This window comes from Zonotrichia leucophrys, chromosome 4, assembly GCF_028769735.1.
Source record: "Zonotrichia leucophrys gambelii isolate GWCS_2022_RI chromosome 4, RI_Zleu_2.0, whole genome shotgun sequence".
Lineage (NCBI taxonomy): Eukaryota > Metazoa > Chordata > Aves > Passeriformes > Passerellidae > Zonotrichia > Zonotrichia leucophrys.
Window position 1 is genome coordinate 48,422,431 of NC_088173.1, and position 17,289 is coordinate 48,439,719.

General features: G+C 38.3%; 1 protein-coding gene across 5 annotated transcripts in view; it reads right to left on the bottom strand.

The window, feature by feature from the left end:
- Positions 1–7,338: 7,338 nt before the first annotated feature.
- The window catches only part of INTU (inturned planar cell polarity protein), a 35,550-nt gene continuing 25,599 nt past the window's right edge, over positions 7,339–17,289 (bottom strand). Inside the window, exons 9-17 of one of the 5 annotated variants that reach the window (XM_064711581.1) lie at positions 16,529–16,582; positions 15,272–15,334; positions 14,793–14,846; positions 14,037–14,258; positions 12,477–12,881; positions 11,862–11,959; positions 11,045–11,234; positions 9,021–9,172; positions 7,339–8,206 (exon numbers count right to left, since the gene is read on the bottom strand). In XM_064711581.1, the coding sequence (XP_064567651.1) occupies positions 8,095–8,206; positions 9,021–9,172; positions 11,045–11,234; positions 11,862–11,959; positions 12,477–12,881; positions 14,037–14,258; positions 14,793–14,846; positions 15,272–15,334; positions 16,529–16,582 (1,350 nt within the window). In that variant the 3' untranslated portion in view covers positions 7,339–8,094. Of the gene's footprint in view, positions 8,207–9,020; positions 9,185–11,044; positions 11,235–11,861; positions 11,960–12,476; positions 12,882–14,036; positions 14,259–14,792; positions 14,847–15,271; positions 15,335–16,528; positions 16,583–17,289 lie in introns of all 5 variants that reach the window. The other 4 variants (XM_064711583.1, XM_064711580.1, XM_064711582.1 and 1 more) reach the window with 4 other exon arrangements.

The window sequence follows — 17,289 nt, forward strand, 5'->3', positions numbered from 1 at the left end:
AATCCAAATTGTTCAAATTTCTATTACTCTAATTATACTACTATTTTTATAACCATCTTGTTACAATTAAACTTTTACACTTTTAAAAACAAGTGATTGTTGTTTTACGCAGGTGGAAGCTGTGTGTGCCCCAGAGGTGGGCACAGCTCCGGGTGCCTCCTGAGCCAGGGCCAGGCAGAGTTTGGGCTCTCTGCTCCTCCATCCCACCCATTGCCAACACCTATGGAAGAGTCATCCTCGGCTGGGCTTGGGCTCTGTCTATTTCCAGAAACAGACCCGTCTGTTTTCTTTCCCTAGGGAGAAAAGTCAACTCGAACCCCAAGTGTCTCTGCTTACCCCGCGCTTTATGGGTATCGGATATTTATGTTTTGAAACTTCACAGAATAAACCTACAGGCTGGAAAAGTTCCCCAAGTATTTATTTGCTTCTAAAAATGACACTGTTTCACACAGCAATGTGACGTCTTTGTGACACAGCATGTGACACTGCACTGCACGGTTCTGTTCCACTGGAGAGATTAAAAATAAGCACAAAACGACTAAACTAGTTTAACATCCCTGTCAAGAGGCTTGATTATCTCCCCATTTATCACGGCCTCAATGGTCTCCTAAACAACCAGAATTTTCCTAATGAAAACATGTTCTTTTCCTCTAAAACCTCCAGAGGCAAGAGAAACCACTGGTACACAGAATTATTTCTAACACAACTACTCCACCTGCCTTGATTATCTCATTTTTACTTGCTAGGATGAGAACTGCAAACCAGGTTCTGTCCCATCTACAGTAGCCAGGGAGGCAGATCCCCAGCTCCAATTCCTGCTCTGCTCTTTCCATGGCTCAAGGCATGGCATCAGCACTTGAGGCTGACTCTGACTGAATAGAAGCCTCAGGGGCAAAAAGATTAAATGCAAATGCTCCTGTGTGCTTGTGCAACCCCAGCCAGCTGGTTTGAAGCTGCTCTGGGGAGCAGCAGACTTGTGCAAACATTCCTGACAGCCACCAGAAAGTAAATCCATTTGTACAAATTCCATGAGCCAAGGGTTTCACGTCAAACTTAATGGCTGGGGTGAAATCTTAGGAACACTGCTGGGCTTAATTTCTTTGAAACCAGACATTTAAATGCCACTTAAATGCTTCTTTTATCCTAAGTTGTCAATACTCCACAAGGTTTGGTCTTTCCTCCTTGAAGATTACTACCTCAGAAATATGAGTTTTCTCATTAATCTATATGCTAAGGATTTATCCTAAATACTGAGGAGGATCCTGAGCCATTTTAAACTTTCTCAAGAAATACTGTAATAAGTATGCTTGAATCTTTGTATTTTTGGGCCATGTTTTGGCTAAAAATGCTGCCAGCCAGGTAAAAACCTTTTCGATGTTGTTTTAGTATGAGCAAAATGGAAACATTGAGAATTTCAAACAAGAGGCAAATAAGTATTTTCTTGGATTCCTTGGTCTTTCTGTAGTACAGAACACTAAGGAACTTTTCTCCTAATGGATCACTCCACAGGAGGATCTTTTGACCATTAAACATTTATCTGGTGTCACACTCTGTGTTAGCTGGGACCAATGGCTAAATTTAGAAAAGCTGTGATCCTTCTTCTGATGCTTTTTTTAAGCTCTACTGGGCAAGTAGAAGGCTTAGGAATTAAATGAGGTCACTCCCATCCTAAGGGTGCTCTGAATTCTTTCAGTGCTGTTCAAACTTGCACAGCTCATTTTTTTCCTTCTTTAGTAGGAGTGAAATAGTTTTTTTACCAAGTAGAATGCTGTTCATAAGTGATCAATAGAGTCCTCTAAAATAGTTTAAGGGCTGTATTAGGAACTAGCACTGGGTTTTTTTTTTGTCTTCACTAGCAAAAAACATGCACACATTTTTTTGGGAGAGACAAATCCAAATCCCTAATTATAGTGGAGAGAAGACACTTTTTAAAAATTAATATTGATTAAAATTCAAGTACATCTGAAATAAACTCCACTTGCAAGGTCAAGGTGAAGTTCTGGGTCCTCCATAATGGCAGAAAGACAATCTTCTCTAATTCAGGCCACTGATACACACATTTGAATTTAATTTTCACAATAAATATAATATTTATGTCCATCAATATAAATAACTGGCATAACCTTGCTAAAAAGCATTTAGCATATTCTATTTTGGATAACATGAATGTATGCAAATGAGAGGCTATTTGATAATTGTTGTTGCTGCTTAGCTGACAGAAACCAGTTTTGCTGAAAACAGCAATTGCAGTACAGTTGTTGTTTCAGAAAGTTATCCCATCTGGAAAACAGAGTCTTAACTGGGGAAATAACAGGTGATATATTAAATTCAAGGCCTCCACCTGAATCAAAATTAGCAGCATGACAAGAAGTTGTTAAAATCATATCAATCAGCTTCATTTGTACCTTCAGAGCAACACGAATGAAACAAGGATCACTCACAAAATACATTTGTACACCCGCAGCACATATAAATCCTCTCATTCTCATATTTTGTGCTAGTAAACCCATTACCTTAATATAAATTATTATAATTTGGGCTTTTAGTAATCTTGATATTCTTCTCTATCCTACTGGCAAGTTAATGACCAGAAGCAGAGGCAATTCTTTGGCAAAGCCTCAAGAGGCACAGCACTTTGAAATAAAACCAGCATGAACTGCAGGCCTGCTGCTCAGATAAAGCATAAAACAGTGAAATCACCTTTAGTCTGAAAAGGAGACATCAGTAGTACTAATGGGGTAAGCTTCAAGGTTTGTGATATTTAGGACAGATTACCAGAGGTATGCAGGGCATTATGTAAGAATTTAAGAATCCCTGGTATTTTCTGAAATGACCTAAGCAAGTTCTATGCCAACATTTATTCAGATTTTTTTTTTTGACTTCCTGGAATGCCAAGAGAGGAGATCCTTGAAACAAAACACTTTGGAACTAACAACTCCTGCAAAACTTGCTCAGGGATGCAGGGAGCAAACTCCTGTTTTCTCAAGAGCATTTTCATGGTTTTTAAAAGGAATTATTTATTTGAAGATAATCTTCACAGCAAGAATTAGCATTATTAAATGTACTTCAAATGCTACTGAGCAACCTAGTAAAATTATGCTATCCACAAACCTGCCCTACTCCAAATACCTGGCTCTGGGTAGGAAAACTCATCCTAGTTTTCTACTAAAAGTTTTCACCAAGCTGTGAACTGAATATAATTCTTCAAAACAAAAGTGGAAGCCTGTACAAGTTCTGTAAAATCCAGTAGATAAGAAATGTCATTTTGATCAATTTCTGCTACTGTAGAACGGCTTGGCCCTTCAGTAATAGTCTGTCAGGCACAAATAACTGTAAATGGAAAAGCTGGTGCTAACACCCTCATGAATTCTTAATAAACATGATGATAAAGATTTAAAAGGCGTTCATTTCTGTTTGTAAAAGCTCCCTTAGTGGTGTCCATAACATCCAAAACTGAAGGCTTGGTGCACAACAATTCCCTGTACTGAGCTCCCCAATCCCTGCACAGGCCAGGCAGCCCATCTGTATCTGTAATTGTAATAATCCAGTGCCCAGTTCTGGAACTGCTGCTCAGCAGCACCTAATCGAAAAGAAATTTATGCACATTGTTATGCATGCAGGCACTCTGCTTTCCAGCACAGCCTGCAGACCTGAGACATTTAAACAGAGGAGATCACTGCTTTGTCTCATTTCTAACAAAGCACAGAGACCTGGAGGGGTGAAGACAGAGTATTCCCACAGGTAGTGCCTTCCATTTGCTGAAACACTTCCCAGCTCAAATATCCGCCATTCCAAAGCTGCTGTCCTCCAGCAGAATCCTTAAGGATCAAATTCTCTTCCTTTTTCTCTGCAAAGAATTTTTTTCTATGGAAAAGCAAGCTTTCACTTCCTCCCCATACATTCTTGCTCAGATGTATAAGAAGCATTACTTGTTTCAGCTTTTCCCTATAGTGGAGCAAAAATTAAAAAATCTGTGTGACAATGTTAAAAAAGTTAAAATTATAGGTGTGGACCTTAAATCTGTTTTCCAGCTCTTGGGATTCTCTACAGGTGAAAACATGGCAGGCAATAAACCAACCTTTGAAGAACTCCAAACTGTGTACCTCCTTATATCAAAGGCATCACAAAATTATTAATTCAGCCCAAGTAAAAGGCACAGGGAGCAACAGGTGAAGCAAAGCAGCCAATTCCTGGGATAACCTTGCACAGACAAGAACCAGAGTTAAGTTGTCCATTGCAGGCACATCAGGAAAGCCAACAGCCCCAGAGACAGCAGAGATTTCTCTCTGTACTGCAAAACCTTCCAGACATGCTTTTCAGGAAATAATTTTACCTGTTTGAATGAATGAAATGTATCTAGAGACATAAACTACCCAGAAATCATCTCCAGTTGAGAAAATCTTCATGTGATATTCTTGATACAGAACAAGGATGGTCATTAATTCTTTTAATCACACCCCATAACACCTTAAGTTAGGAGAAACCAAACTCCTCTGGTTTCTGCACCCAAAGTTGGCAAAATCCAATTAAAACCTTTCCCTACAGAATCTAAACAAATGCAAAATTTCAGAATCTAAACAAATGCTGTGCTGTGCTCAGCACTACTTCCAGGGAATTTTCTTTCACTCCACTTCATCCTTTTCTTTAAGGATTGTGCATTTCTTATTACTTTTATGCTTCTAATTGCACATTGGTAAATTTTTAAGTACCAGAAAAGATTCTAATACTATTGTGCATTGGTCTGCCTCTAGAAAGAAGTAAATATAACACCTGAGGCACATTTATGAAAACCCATTTCTTTGGTAAGGTAAAGCTGGCACCGCCACTGCAGAGGTTTCACTGCCTTCCCCTGTAGGAGCAGCACGCTCTGACAACTGAGCTGATCTCAGTGGATCTGGCTCCTGCTGCCCTGCCCAAACTGAAACACAAAGATTGCTGCATACAGCTGTGAAAACACAGCATGACAATATTAGAATGCTGACCTTTCTACTAAGTGAAACTTCAGAGCACCAAGAACAAGACCTGTCCAAAACACTGCATTTACAAAATAATCAGGAAACATGGCAGTCTCAGAGCAATTCCTACAATGAGGTTTTTTTTATCTTTGCACTGGTACAAGTTGATCACAGTAGGGGAAACATTTTACTGAAGTTTTTACAGCTCTGACATAGCTGTGCTGCCTTTATCTGCATCAGGGGCACATCTTGGGCAGTAAATACAGACCATGTGGATGTACCCAAAAATCACTTTTTATTTGCCAGTTTAGGAACAACTCTGCAGCTGTAGTATCCCATTTCCTGACCTGAGCAGAACATGTAAGACAGCATCCAAAAACCCTGAGCTTCAACAGTGGATATGGCACTTGGCTAAATATTGTACTCCTAAGGAAATTAATCTTGAGTGTTATTCATGGAATGTTTCTAAAATTTGAGTCTCGAGCTCACATACACATGTGAGCCATCTGGAAGCACTTCCAGGAGACTTTAAGAACTATAAACAGTGTTATTTACACAATGCCTGTTTCACTTCTTTCCACTACAAGTAAAGAAAGAAAACAACCTTAAAATCTTCATACATAAATGACTGTAATTGAAAAGGGACTGCTTAAGAATTTGCATGTGATATCAGGAGATTAATCAAACTTTAGTGACTGACAGAATTCCTCCTGGTCAGCACTACCAGAAAAGCCTGTGGCAAGGAAATTTTCTGGCAATGTAGTAAAGAACTGTCAACAAGAGAAAACACAGAACACTGGATTTTTGTTTACATTATCAAAACCTAATCAAAGAAATCCTGAAAGAGATAACTTAAGACAGAGACAAATGAAGCAGATTTTCCATCTATTTTCACATTAAACAAACCAGAGATGAAGAATTTATTTTCCATTCTGCTGATATGAATGAATTTTATACACTTTGCCAAATGCCAGTATCAACACTCCATATTCCAAGACCAAGATTCCTTGTCATTAATTCCACGGGTGTGTTGACCTGTGTGCCTTTCAGGAATCCATCTGAATGGAGGGGCATTTGCAGGCACCTCAAAGTCATCAATCATTTAAGATCAAACCCAAATTTTATTGCTGTAACAACAGGCTACACAGTAAAACCTGCCTCTTTGTACCACCACTAATTACCAGCCATTCTGAGGGAAAGAAGTGCACAGCTCTTGACCAGATCTATTTTGTTTATTAAAATTAATATGCAAAAGATTGTTTTTACCTGTTTTCCTTTATCCCCTTTGGACAGAAAAATGTTTGCATTTGTCCTTAAAATTTTAGAGCCTGTTGGGTAATGGTGCATCACGTTTGCCAAACAGTGCCAGAAATTCTATAGAGAAAGAAATGGATGTTTAAAAACAACTAGAGATTTTGACATTTCCAAAGTTTATACTATACCAAGCATATTATAGAATATCACTTCTATTTGGTATGAGCTGCAACAAAGGCCAATAATCTTCCTTTTCAGGTCCTTTCTTTTTCAAGGACTTCCTTTTGGAAATCTGGATTTATTTTGAAACTTACCAACAGTGTATGAATTTGGTGTTAGCACTAGAAAATCTCAATGTACAAGTGAACCAGACATTGCTCTCCTGCAGCATTTTGGCTGACAGAGAGGGTGCTCACACTCCACCTTAAAGCAATGCCTGACAGCTGATACAGGTATCAGAAACTCGGTGGCACTTTTAGAATTAGATCAAATAAATTAAATAAAGGCTTCTCCTGGACATTAAGATAAACAGCTGAAAACACTGCAGCAAGCTTGCTTTCCTCCACGTTCCTTCTTCCATCTACCAGGAAATCTAATGCCAAACCTCAGGTATTTCAGACTTTTGAGAGGTGCAGCAGTGTAACTCTGCCATCACTTGATTTATACACAGAGAACAGAGCTCAGCCACTGCTGCTGTGATTTGTAGGCTCAGACTGAAATACTGCTGCTCATCTGCGAGGAACCATAAATCCCGGAGAAAGCTGATTAGCAAAGTCCTCAATCACAGCTCGCACTTCAGGCCCAGGACTTCTGCTGCTTGGAACTGAAGCAAGTGCTGAGTGATGAAGACAAGCTGTGAATCACCCTGTGAGCACTGCAGGCATTTGATTGACTGTTTTAGCACCACCCCAAACTGTGTCCTTACTAGTGAGAACAAGACCTAAAGATTTGGCCATGAGAACCCATGAAATTAAATTTGCTTTCCTAAACACTTAAACTTTTTGATCCCGTTATTTGAAATGCAATTCTAGTTATGCATTTTATGAAAAGCGCTAATGAAAAACAATTAGAACAAAAAAAAACCACAAAAGACAAAATACATTAAGTAAAAAAAGAAAAAATCATGCTTTACTGTTCTTTAACAAATATACATTTTTATTATGAAATTATGAATATAAAATCAGCCAAGTCCATGCACATCTTAAAACCACCCAGCCCACTCCCCTTCTTTTTTAGGGTCTTCAAAATTGCATTTTAACAAATTTAAGTAATATTTACAGTTAAAACTCATGGAGTCAAGTAAAACACCAACCACACTATAGTCCTTGAGTGTCCAGGACAGCAAAAATGGTAAACCATCAGTTTTGTGAGACTAAGTGCCAGGAATTGTCTTAAAGATTTCTCTCTGTTTTGATTAACACAATGCTACTGAAAACATTCAGTGTTTTCCAGGCTCTCAGAGGTGCAAAATTTAATGTTACTGGAAAAGTTTTTTTTTTTTCCTCCACCACCAATTTCCATGTTCACAGAGTACTTTGAGGATCAGCTTACCATTTTATGTGGCATATTGTACACTGAACAGCAGTGAACATACAAATGATGTGTTGTTTCCATATAATAAAGTTAGGACCAGGATAAAAAAAAAAAAGTGACTGTATATAAAAATAAGAACTTTGGTTCTCTGAAAATAAGCATTCCATTGATGAGCTCATCAGAAGCACCACTGAAGTTTTAACTGCTTCATTCCACAAAGTATTTGATTTTTTTAAAGCATTTCAAAGATGCCCCATGGGTGGCACCCAAACTGAGTTCATTTCCCTTGACATGGGGTATTTTAAAGAATGAACACCACCCTGCAGGATGCCTGAGTGTGCAGGAAGCTCAGCTATGCAGCTAAGCCAAAGGACAGCTTGAAGGCCAGCTCCACAGCAGCTTCTGTCACCGAGTCATGGAAACACACGTAACACTCCTGAGGTTTGGGATGGAGAATGAGTCTCCTGGGGAAAAAAAAAAAGGAAAGAATAAAAAGAAGAAAATCATCAAAAGTGTTATTTTTTTTTCCTCCTCAAATGGTAGATTCTGGTTGTACTGCAAGGTTTCAGCAGGAAGTTAAAACAAGCTGCTGTGTAGGACAGTTGGCAAATGTTGGTGTCTGTCCTTTACCTCTTTCAATACACTGGATTTTAAAATCAAGTTATTCTCTACTCAGTTTTTTTAAGGCTGTGTAGGGAAAAAAATCTTCAGGTTTTCAGGATCTTCTGGGTCTGTTTGCAGCAATACAAGCCTGTGGGCTACAAGCTGCCATCAAGGACATTGGGAGCAAGCCCCAGGATTCACATATTTACTAATTTTTAAATGTAATAACATCTGGGTAGTTACATTTCCACATATTAATCCAATGAGGTCTCCTAGGGAAAGAGCTAAAGTAGAGGAGATAATTATTTCTTAAAAGGTACCAACAATAGCATAAACATTTTTTCAATGTTTTAATTTTTTCCACACAAACAGCAGTTACGTACATTCATGCTGGGAAACAATTATTTTTCTTCTTTCTCTTTAAACATTTTTCTTCCCAATGAAAGAGCCTCTTTTAGAATATAACAGTAATTATAACTGTCACCTTATTTGTTTATGTCATTGACTCAGCAGCTGTTAAAGTGGAAATTCACATCGGTGCAACTTCTCAGTGCCCTTAAATTAAAGCTACCTCAAGTCAGCTCGAGTGATGTGCTACAGTTCAAGTTATTTTTCAAGAACACAAAGGCATAGTCCAAATGAAAAACTGGAGGTGAAATTTGTCTTTAAACCTACCCCACAACCCAGTAGTTCATTGTTGGTGGTGGTCTCTTCTGGTCAGTCCAGTTTTCAGGAGAGCACTCAAACAGCAGTCCGTGTTCTCTTACCAGCCCTGGGTCCTCAGCTGCCTTACTGAAATCTGAAATCCCACTGCCTGCCTTCTTTTTCTGTAAAAACAGCTGGTGAAATGTTAGTGGAGAATGAGACAGGCAAATACAAGCATGTGATTTGTTCAGGACTCCCTGATGGGTGACTCTGCTGTCAAAAAGCCAGGCTTAGGAGATAGAACTGACTTGCTTACATGATTATTTTCTCCACAGTTTTGTTACTTGGGCATCAAAAGGCTTTTCTGTTGTTATACAAGTTGGAATTAGACATATGCTCCTTTTTTTTGACTTTTCCTTTCAAGCTAAACACTGTTTTTCTAATAAGACATCTGAGTTACTACAGCACTCTTAAAAAGTGTGCTACAACAGCTAAAGCTCTCACCTTTCTTTTCTGTGTGCCTCCCTAATGAAGAACTGTGATAGTAAAAGTCTATTAAGTAAATTTAGCCAGGCAGGAATTTCTTTTTGTATATAAGCAGCTGAAGCACTTTGCTCAGAGCATTTTCTGACTCTTACTCAGTATGAAGGCATAAAATCATAGAAAATAAAGACATTTTTGTGTTTTCTCAAGCTGTTAGAGCTGTGTTTTGAGAAAAGTCTTTGAATAAACCTTGCAAATTTCCAATTTATCTCTTGATCTGCCAGTGAAACAATTGCTTCAAAGGTCAAAGAAAAGGTGTTTTTAGAAAACAACTCAAGGAATTTCTGTCTGCCACATGAAGATGGAGAAACCACATTGGTTCAACCTGCCTACAATATTGAAGCTATAGGGACTGAAGATTGAAAAAATATGGTCAAAACATCATATTTTAGGGTTTAAGACCACTGAGCTGATCTTTGCTAAATTTAAGATTTATTCAAAACTCCTGTACACATTCTAGAAGTTAAATTGTGACTTTTCAGTTCTCAAAAACAGAGGAAAAATTAATTATTGATCAGTTTACAATAACTTTGCATTACTGGTGCAGCTCTCTGGATCCCAAACTGAAACAATATTAAGCAGATAAAGAATACACAGTATATTAGTACATTTCTGTATTTGATTTTTTTATCATGTACTACAAAAAAGGCAAATTTCTATTTGTTCTTTAACATTCTCCTTGTGCCATTATACAGCCTGCCAATTTCAGCATTAATTGCTAGAGCCAATCTGCAAAGACTACAGCACATTTTGCTGAAAAGACATGTCCAGTTATTTCTAATTCCCAGTTTTTATGACTTGAACTATAAAATGTCTAGTTAACAGCTATATCCAAAGGCAATTTGATGCCAAGATACACTCATTCATTCTCTCTGCTTGCTTTTGGGTTTCTGCATCTCCCAACAGAAATGCCCAAAACACATGGCTCATTGCCAAAGTCCTACTCAGCCAAAGCCCAGTGCCGTGTGACCAAGCCACCAAATTAACACCATTTTTAACACTTAAAAATCCCTTGATTTACAAGGCACATGGGTCTAGCCAGAAATGGAAAAGAGAAAGCCTCAGAGAAAAAGGAAAACAATAATTATCTCATTTGCTTCTCCTGTGTTGTGCTCATGTGGGATGAGTTTGGAGATTGTTTACCCACAGGTGATTGTTTCTTTGGTCTCTGGTGTGGGTTATTTTGGCTCATTGACCAATCAGTGCCAAGCTGTGTTGGGACTCAGAAATTACTTCTTCAGTAACATCAAAGAAACATGAAGAAAAACCATGCTGCTATTTGCAAACCTGCCTTCATGCAGTCTGTACTGTTATTTCCCCTTTTCTCACTTAACTCACTCGCATTGTCACTTTAGGATCTAAAAAATACAACTGACACTGTTCCACTTTGGTTTAGAGTCTGCAGACATGCAAATACAGCTGCTCGTGAACCACTGAAATCATGAAGTGAAAAGAACCTAGAAATACTGAATTGAGAATGTGATTGGACAAAGAAATCCAGATTTCCATACCTCTTTCTTCATGGACTGCTGGAAAATGGAACGGATTGAAAGGCAGCACTGGTAGAAATTCTCAATTAACTGAGGGTGGATGGAGCCACCAAGCTGGGCTACTTCTTTGTGAGTTGGAGTAATAAAGATTCCTTGCATTGTCTCCAAAAACAGATAGTGGAACAGGGTGTTCTCAGGACCAGATGTCAACCTTAAAAATATTGGAGAACTCATTTAATTAAAATAATTAAAATAATTAAAATAATTTGCAGCTTTTGTTTCTTAAGGCAGAATTGGTTTTCTAATCACAAGAGGGTACAAAATGGATACAGGCATTCAAAGGTTTCTGCCTTCGCACCAAGGAAATCCTGCTGCTTTTGACTATAATACTCAATTTAAAAAACCAACAAATTAAAAATTGTGCTGCTAGTTAGGCTTTGCAACATAAATTTGTGTTCTCAAAAATTGTCTCCAAAAAAGGAAAGTGAAATAAAAGCTTTTTTCATTGTACACCTACCTAGAGATAACATGGAAGCAAGAAGTTAACCACATGGGTGGTCCAGAAACTCCTGCTTGAAATTCCAAGGTCACACAGATGTGGGACAGGTGTGCACAATACTGACATATTATTCAGAAACAGCTTTCTTTTATTGTATTATTTCAAATTTTTATGTTTAATTAAGCTCTCAGTTTAACAGATTCACTTCTGATAATCATTGCATAGAAAAGCTTTGGTTGGGATAAAAATCACGAAGGCACTTTTGCGATCTGTGTATATTTAAAAAAACAATCTAAGCATGGCCTAAAAAAATGAAATACTCAAAAAATAGTTTCTTACCTCATAGCATTAGGAAGTTCTGTATCTTTCTCTGAAGAGTTCTTTTTCAGGTTTCCTGAATGAAATGGGTTTGGCAGGGTGTGTTTTTTCCTAGTGGCCTGAAGAACAAGAAGATAGCTGAAATAACAGAGAACACACAGGGAAAGAAAGAACAGAATCCAGCCAAACCAACAGAAAGAAGAGGACAGTGTTGTGTTTTGAATAAGGCCCAGTTATATCAATTTATATAAGTGTATTTTATAGCCTATTTTAGACTAAATTTAGACACAGTTGTACAATTGTACAGCAATTAGTTGTGATGTGTGACCCCAAAATAACCTAACTGTACAGAAATTAGTTGTGATAGGTTATTTTGGAGATAGTCTCCAATTACATCTGCTTTTTTCAATGCAGCTGTGCCCACTTCATATGTGAAATCCCCAAATATTTACAAGCAATGATAAAATAAAAAAGTGCGATGGCTCTGAGGCTGACTCAGCACTTCCCAAGGCAACAGAATTATTTTATAGGGAATTCAAGGGACTTACTCTTTTATAATGTGCCTTTTGTACAAGTCACCTTGGGTTTGAAGGGGCTGCCCTCTCCCCAAGCCCCCAGCAGCTGTTCAATTCTGACCTGCTCCATCAGAGGCTGTGGATTTGTGCTCTCCTCCTCCGCGGGCGCCTCGCTGCCCTGCTCGGCCGCGCCGCTGCCCCGTGGGGTGTGCCCGGCGTCCCCAAAGAGGCTCCTCCTGCTCCCTGCAGTGCTCCCAGCTTTGCAGGAGCTCTGCAGCTTGCTCAGCACTGGGGAGGTGCTCAAGCTCTCCAGCCTGTCCCGTGCTGCAGGAAGGAACCAGTCAGCACAGGCTAAAGGTGGCATGGAGGGAGCATCCAGCCTTTCCTCGATGCTGGCGTCGATTCCTTCCAGCTGGAGAATGGTTGCTTTGACCTGGTCTACATAGATACAGTCTGGTCCTGGGTTCCCAACAGCTCTGGATGCACAGCCCCCTGCCTCCAGCAGGACACACAGGACAAAGTGTCTCTGTAAATGCAAACAGAACAGACTGCTCACAAACTCATCAGCTGTTTGCGGCATTCACATTTTCTGAAAAATCCCTTTCCCCAGGATTTTAGTCCTGGGAAGCTGAGAAGCCTCAGGGAAAATGGAAAACAATTCTTATCTCATTTGCTTCTCCTCTGTTTTGCTCATGTGGAATGTGTTTGGAGATTGTTTACCCACAGGTGATTGTTCCATTGGATTCTGCTGCGAGTTATTTTGACCCATTGCCAATCAGTGCCACACTCCGGAAAGAGTCACAAGTTTTCATTATTATCTTTTCAGCATTCTGTAAGTATCCTTTCTGTATTCTTTAGTTTGGTATAGTATTCTTTAATATAACACAGTATCATAAAATAATAAATTAGCCTTCTGAGAACATGGAGTCAGATTCATCATTCCTTCCTTGGTCTGCAGGCAATGCAACTGCAATAGCTGTCTGCTTGAAACAAAGTCCACATTAGAAAACCAAACCCAGACATTTCTGATGTGAGCTGTCTGAAAAGCTAAGATGATGAAGGTAGAAACATTTTCAACTGGAGTCAAAAGGCATAAAAATAATGAGAATTTCTTATAAAATGCTCCCTAGGAAATTCTATCCCATGAAACAGCTACAATTTGAGTATTTCGAAAAAATGACCCAACTATCGGAACAAGATGACCCCTGTGGCAGAGAGAAATGATGAGGAGGGCTCCATCTTATCAGAAGGCTAATTAATTAGTTTATTATACTACATTATTCTATATTACATTACATCTCAACTGAACCTGCCAAGCACTCAACTCCAACATCTCGTGACTGTCAGCTGACAGTCCTGAAACACACAAACCTGGATTCAACTGGTCAGTGAATTAAAACACTCACACCAGACCCCAATTACCAATTCTCTTCAGGTAAACAACCAATGCATTCCACTTGTGAACTAACACAGGCACAGCAAATGAGATAAGAACTGGTTTTTCTTTCTCTGAGGTTCAGAGAATGTGAAACCCAGAAATATTCTTGGGATTGCTTTTGTCTGTGAAGAGAAACGTGGCGACACCCAACGAAATGCATGGGAAATGTTGATCTGGTGAATAGACAACTCACAAGAGCAAAGGAGAGGCTCAGAGAATGGGCATGCTGCAGCATCAACTCACCAAGCCCACTATCAGTAAGAAGTATCTTGCTTCAGGCTCCCTGTATCCTGTGAAATGTGACTCCTCATCCGGCTGCAGGTGATGCTGTGGGAACACTTCCCGCCAAATCACCAACTGCCCAATCCTCTGCTCTGCTGCCAGGGATAACAGACAGTGGTGCTGGCAATAGAAACCCACGTCAACAAGGTCTTCCTTTGGCAAGTGATTGCCAATCAAGTAACCCTTCATTAAACACAGCAAAGAAGAGTGTTCAGTGAGGATACAACACCACCACGCAGCACTTCAGAGTCCTTTTCATACAGAGATACTCCTGCTCCGTGTGCACTGAGATCTTAGGGTTTCTGTCCACAGACTTTTTGGTGTACATTTGTACAACACTGAGCTTTTTCTAAATAATCAAAACACTAAATATAAGCAAATCAACAATCAGCACATATGTGAGTTATCAAAGGTGAGCTGGGCTTTCCCAGCTTGCAAAACAGCTACAGTGTTAAGGTGCTCGAGTTCTCATTTAATTCTCTAATAAATCTCACTAATAAAATTATTAAATTTTATAAATGAAAAAAAAATTGGAATTAATAAAATTTCCAAAGAAAATCCATATTACAGTGGTTCCAGCACTAAGGACTTCACAGCTGAAGTGCTCTCATGGTAGATACTGTGCAGTTCCACTTCTCTTATAACACTCCTAGCACAAAAAACAATTGCCTGATAAAATTCTTAAAATGCAGGTTTTCTTAGAGCAAAGGCTGTTACCTTCCTCTTTGTACTGTTGATTACACTGTCTCCATTTACCAAAGAGAAATAAGGCTGTGAATGAGGCCAAAGTGAAAAAAGCTGTCAATACAATTTCTCAAGTCTTGGACTCAAAGACAGATTCAAGAGAGAGCATCTGCTGTTAAAACATAGGATTGCACAAGAGTTCCCATTAAAATATCCTACAATCTCAGTTGAACAGACTCTTACTACTTTCTTATTACTCCCTCTTTCCAATCCTTGGACAACACCAAGAAATTCCAATTTTAAAGAAGTGTTTTTGTTTTTGCTGTTCATACAGTACATAGCATTTCCTGACACTGATTTTTTCTGTTATGGTGTTTAAGCTTTAAGTCTGTCACTAAAAATACATGCTTAAATCAGTTATATATTCACCTCAGATTTGTGAGATTCTGAAACATTAAATCAGATTTCTAGATGCATTTTCCTAACCTTTAGGTCTTAATCATTTATATTACCTTGTAAAAGAGACAAGAGCCCAGGATCACATATAATCTTCTCATGCCATAATAATCTTCAGACTGTTGGGGGGGAAAAAGCATTGTGCACTTTTTAATTCTGCATTTTAATTCTATTTACCAAATGCAAGTGAACTAATTCTGGCCAACTATAATATTTTAATACTTTCATATTTGACCACCTCTTATTACCAGTACAGCAGTTAATACTGAGCATTTCGGGGAAATACCAAATTTTTAGACTCCATTATTGAATTTTGTGTCATTTACATTTTCTCTAAAAATTTCAGCTTAAAATAACTAGTTTCTATTTAACTGTTATGTGCTCATAAACTATTTTTGTTAGAATATGTTCATTCTCACAGTTAACAGCAAAGTAACTTCAGCATAACTACTGACACCAGGGGCCCTCCTAGAGTAAAATTTACAAGTCAAAGCATTTTTTTCCAAAGCAATGGAAAAATGCTTTGAGTAAAAATAATTTATTTGAGTAAAATACTTATTTATTATTTATTTGAGTAAAAATTATTTTACTCAAAATATTCCCATTCATTCATCTTGTATTGTCCAGTGCTCTAGCAGCACTGTTTTTAGATAGATGCACTGCATTTTAAGGTAAGTAGGTGGAATCAATTTCTGTGCAATTTATCTGTGCAATAAACTGTGACTCAAACACTGATTTCTGTAAATGATCATCCAGCTTGTTCAGTGCAGGGATTCTTTTGAATAGAATTTTAGAGTAACTTTAGAGTAATTTGGATCTCAAGACAACTACTTCATTACAAATTAAAGCTGAAATGTCTATTTACACCTTGCACAGCTAAGAGTTACTGAAGTAAATTATACTATTATTACCTTCTGTAACATTATTAAAACTAAGCAGAATTCGTAATTTTGCGTTCTGTAAACTGGACAATTAAATTCTGATTCATAGATGTTTCCAAGTTGGTTCACAATTGCTTGGGAAGGAGACAGTTATTTACACAAAGAAGAAATGGAACAAGAATCACCTCTGTGATTTTTGTAGACATCCCATGGATTTAAATTATATAAAATCATGGATTTTCAGTGACCAATCCTATAGGATTATAATATGTTATAGTATTAAGCATGGAGAGAAATTCAGGATAAACTGCTTTTACTCCCACTTCATTAAAAGAAGTTGATGGATTTTGAAAATAGTCTTTGTTTAAACCACTGAATGTGGCACCAAGGCAAGGAGATACTGCACAAAGCAAACAAAACCAAAATATTTACCAGCTCTGCAAAATCAGCTGCTTCCAGATCACTCAGTGCTGTGTCAATTTCCATCTGAAATAGTAAAAAAAAGGAAAAAAAAGCTTTTTTAATAAACATTTCCAACACATGAATTTCCAGTAATAGCACATCTCACCCTGTCTTGCTCATCTCAGATTGGGATTTAAAGTGATTGGATAAAAACTTGCACCTGTTTTTATTAGTAACATCAAATACCAAGAACAGCTGGGGATACCAGAATTAAGACAAATCCTTCCTAATTTCTGGCTATTTTCCTGCTCTTTGAACTGTCCCATTTCTCTGTTTATGTGCCTGCTGAGCCCAGTATTGGTACAAAGGAGATGTTACTCTTACTTTGTGTGCTTTAAAACGTGAGGGCTAGAGACAAACCTGGCACACTGCTGCATCCAACTGAGTTTCCAGAAAAATTTTTATCCAATGGATTTAGGTTTTTTGTCTCTATTAAGTCACCAAAACTTTCTCACACATGATTTTTGTTCCATTGGAACTACTTTAAGCTTCCTTATTTCTGGAACTGCAAGAGCTGTTGGTTAAATCAAGTTGAACTATGGGTACTTTCCTTGGTCCAAGGCACAAACTCATGACATAAATGTGCTACCTAATGAAAAGAACCTAAATCACATGGTTGCAAACTTCTTGAGCTGTGTTAGCAGGCTGCCTCCAATTGAAATACAGCCAGTTTTCAAACAGAGAAATGTCAGCAAGCCTGTTGGCACTCAACAACTAATCATCCTCTCAGC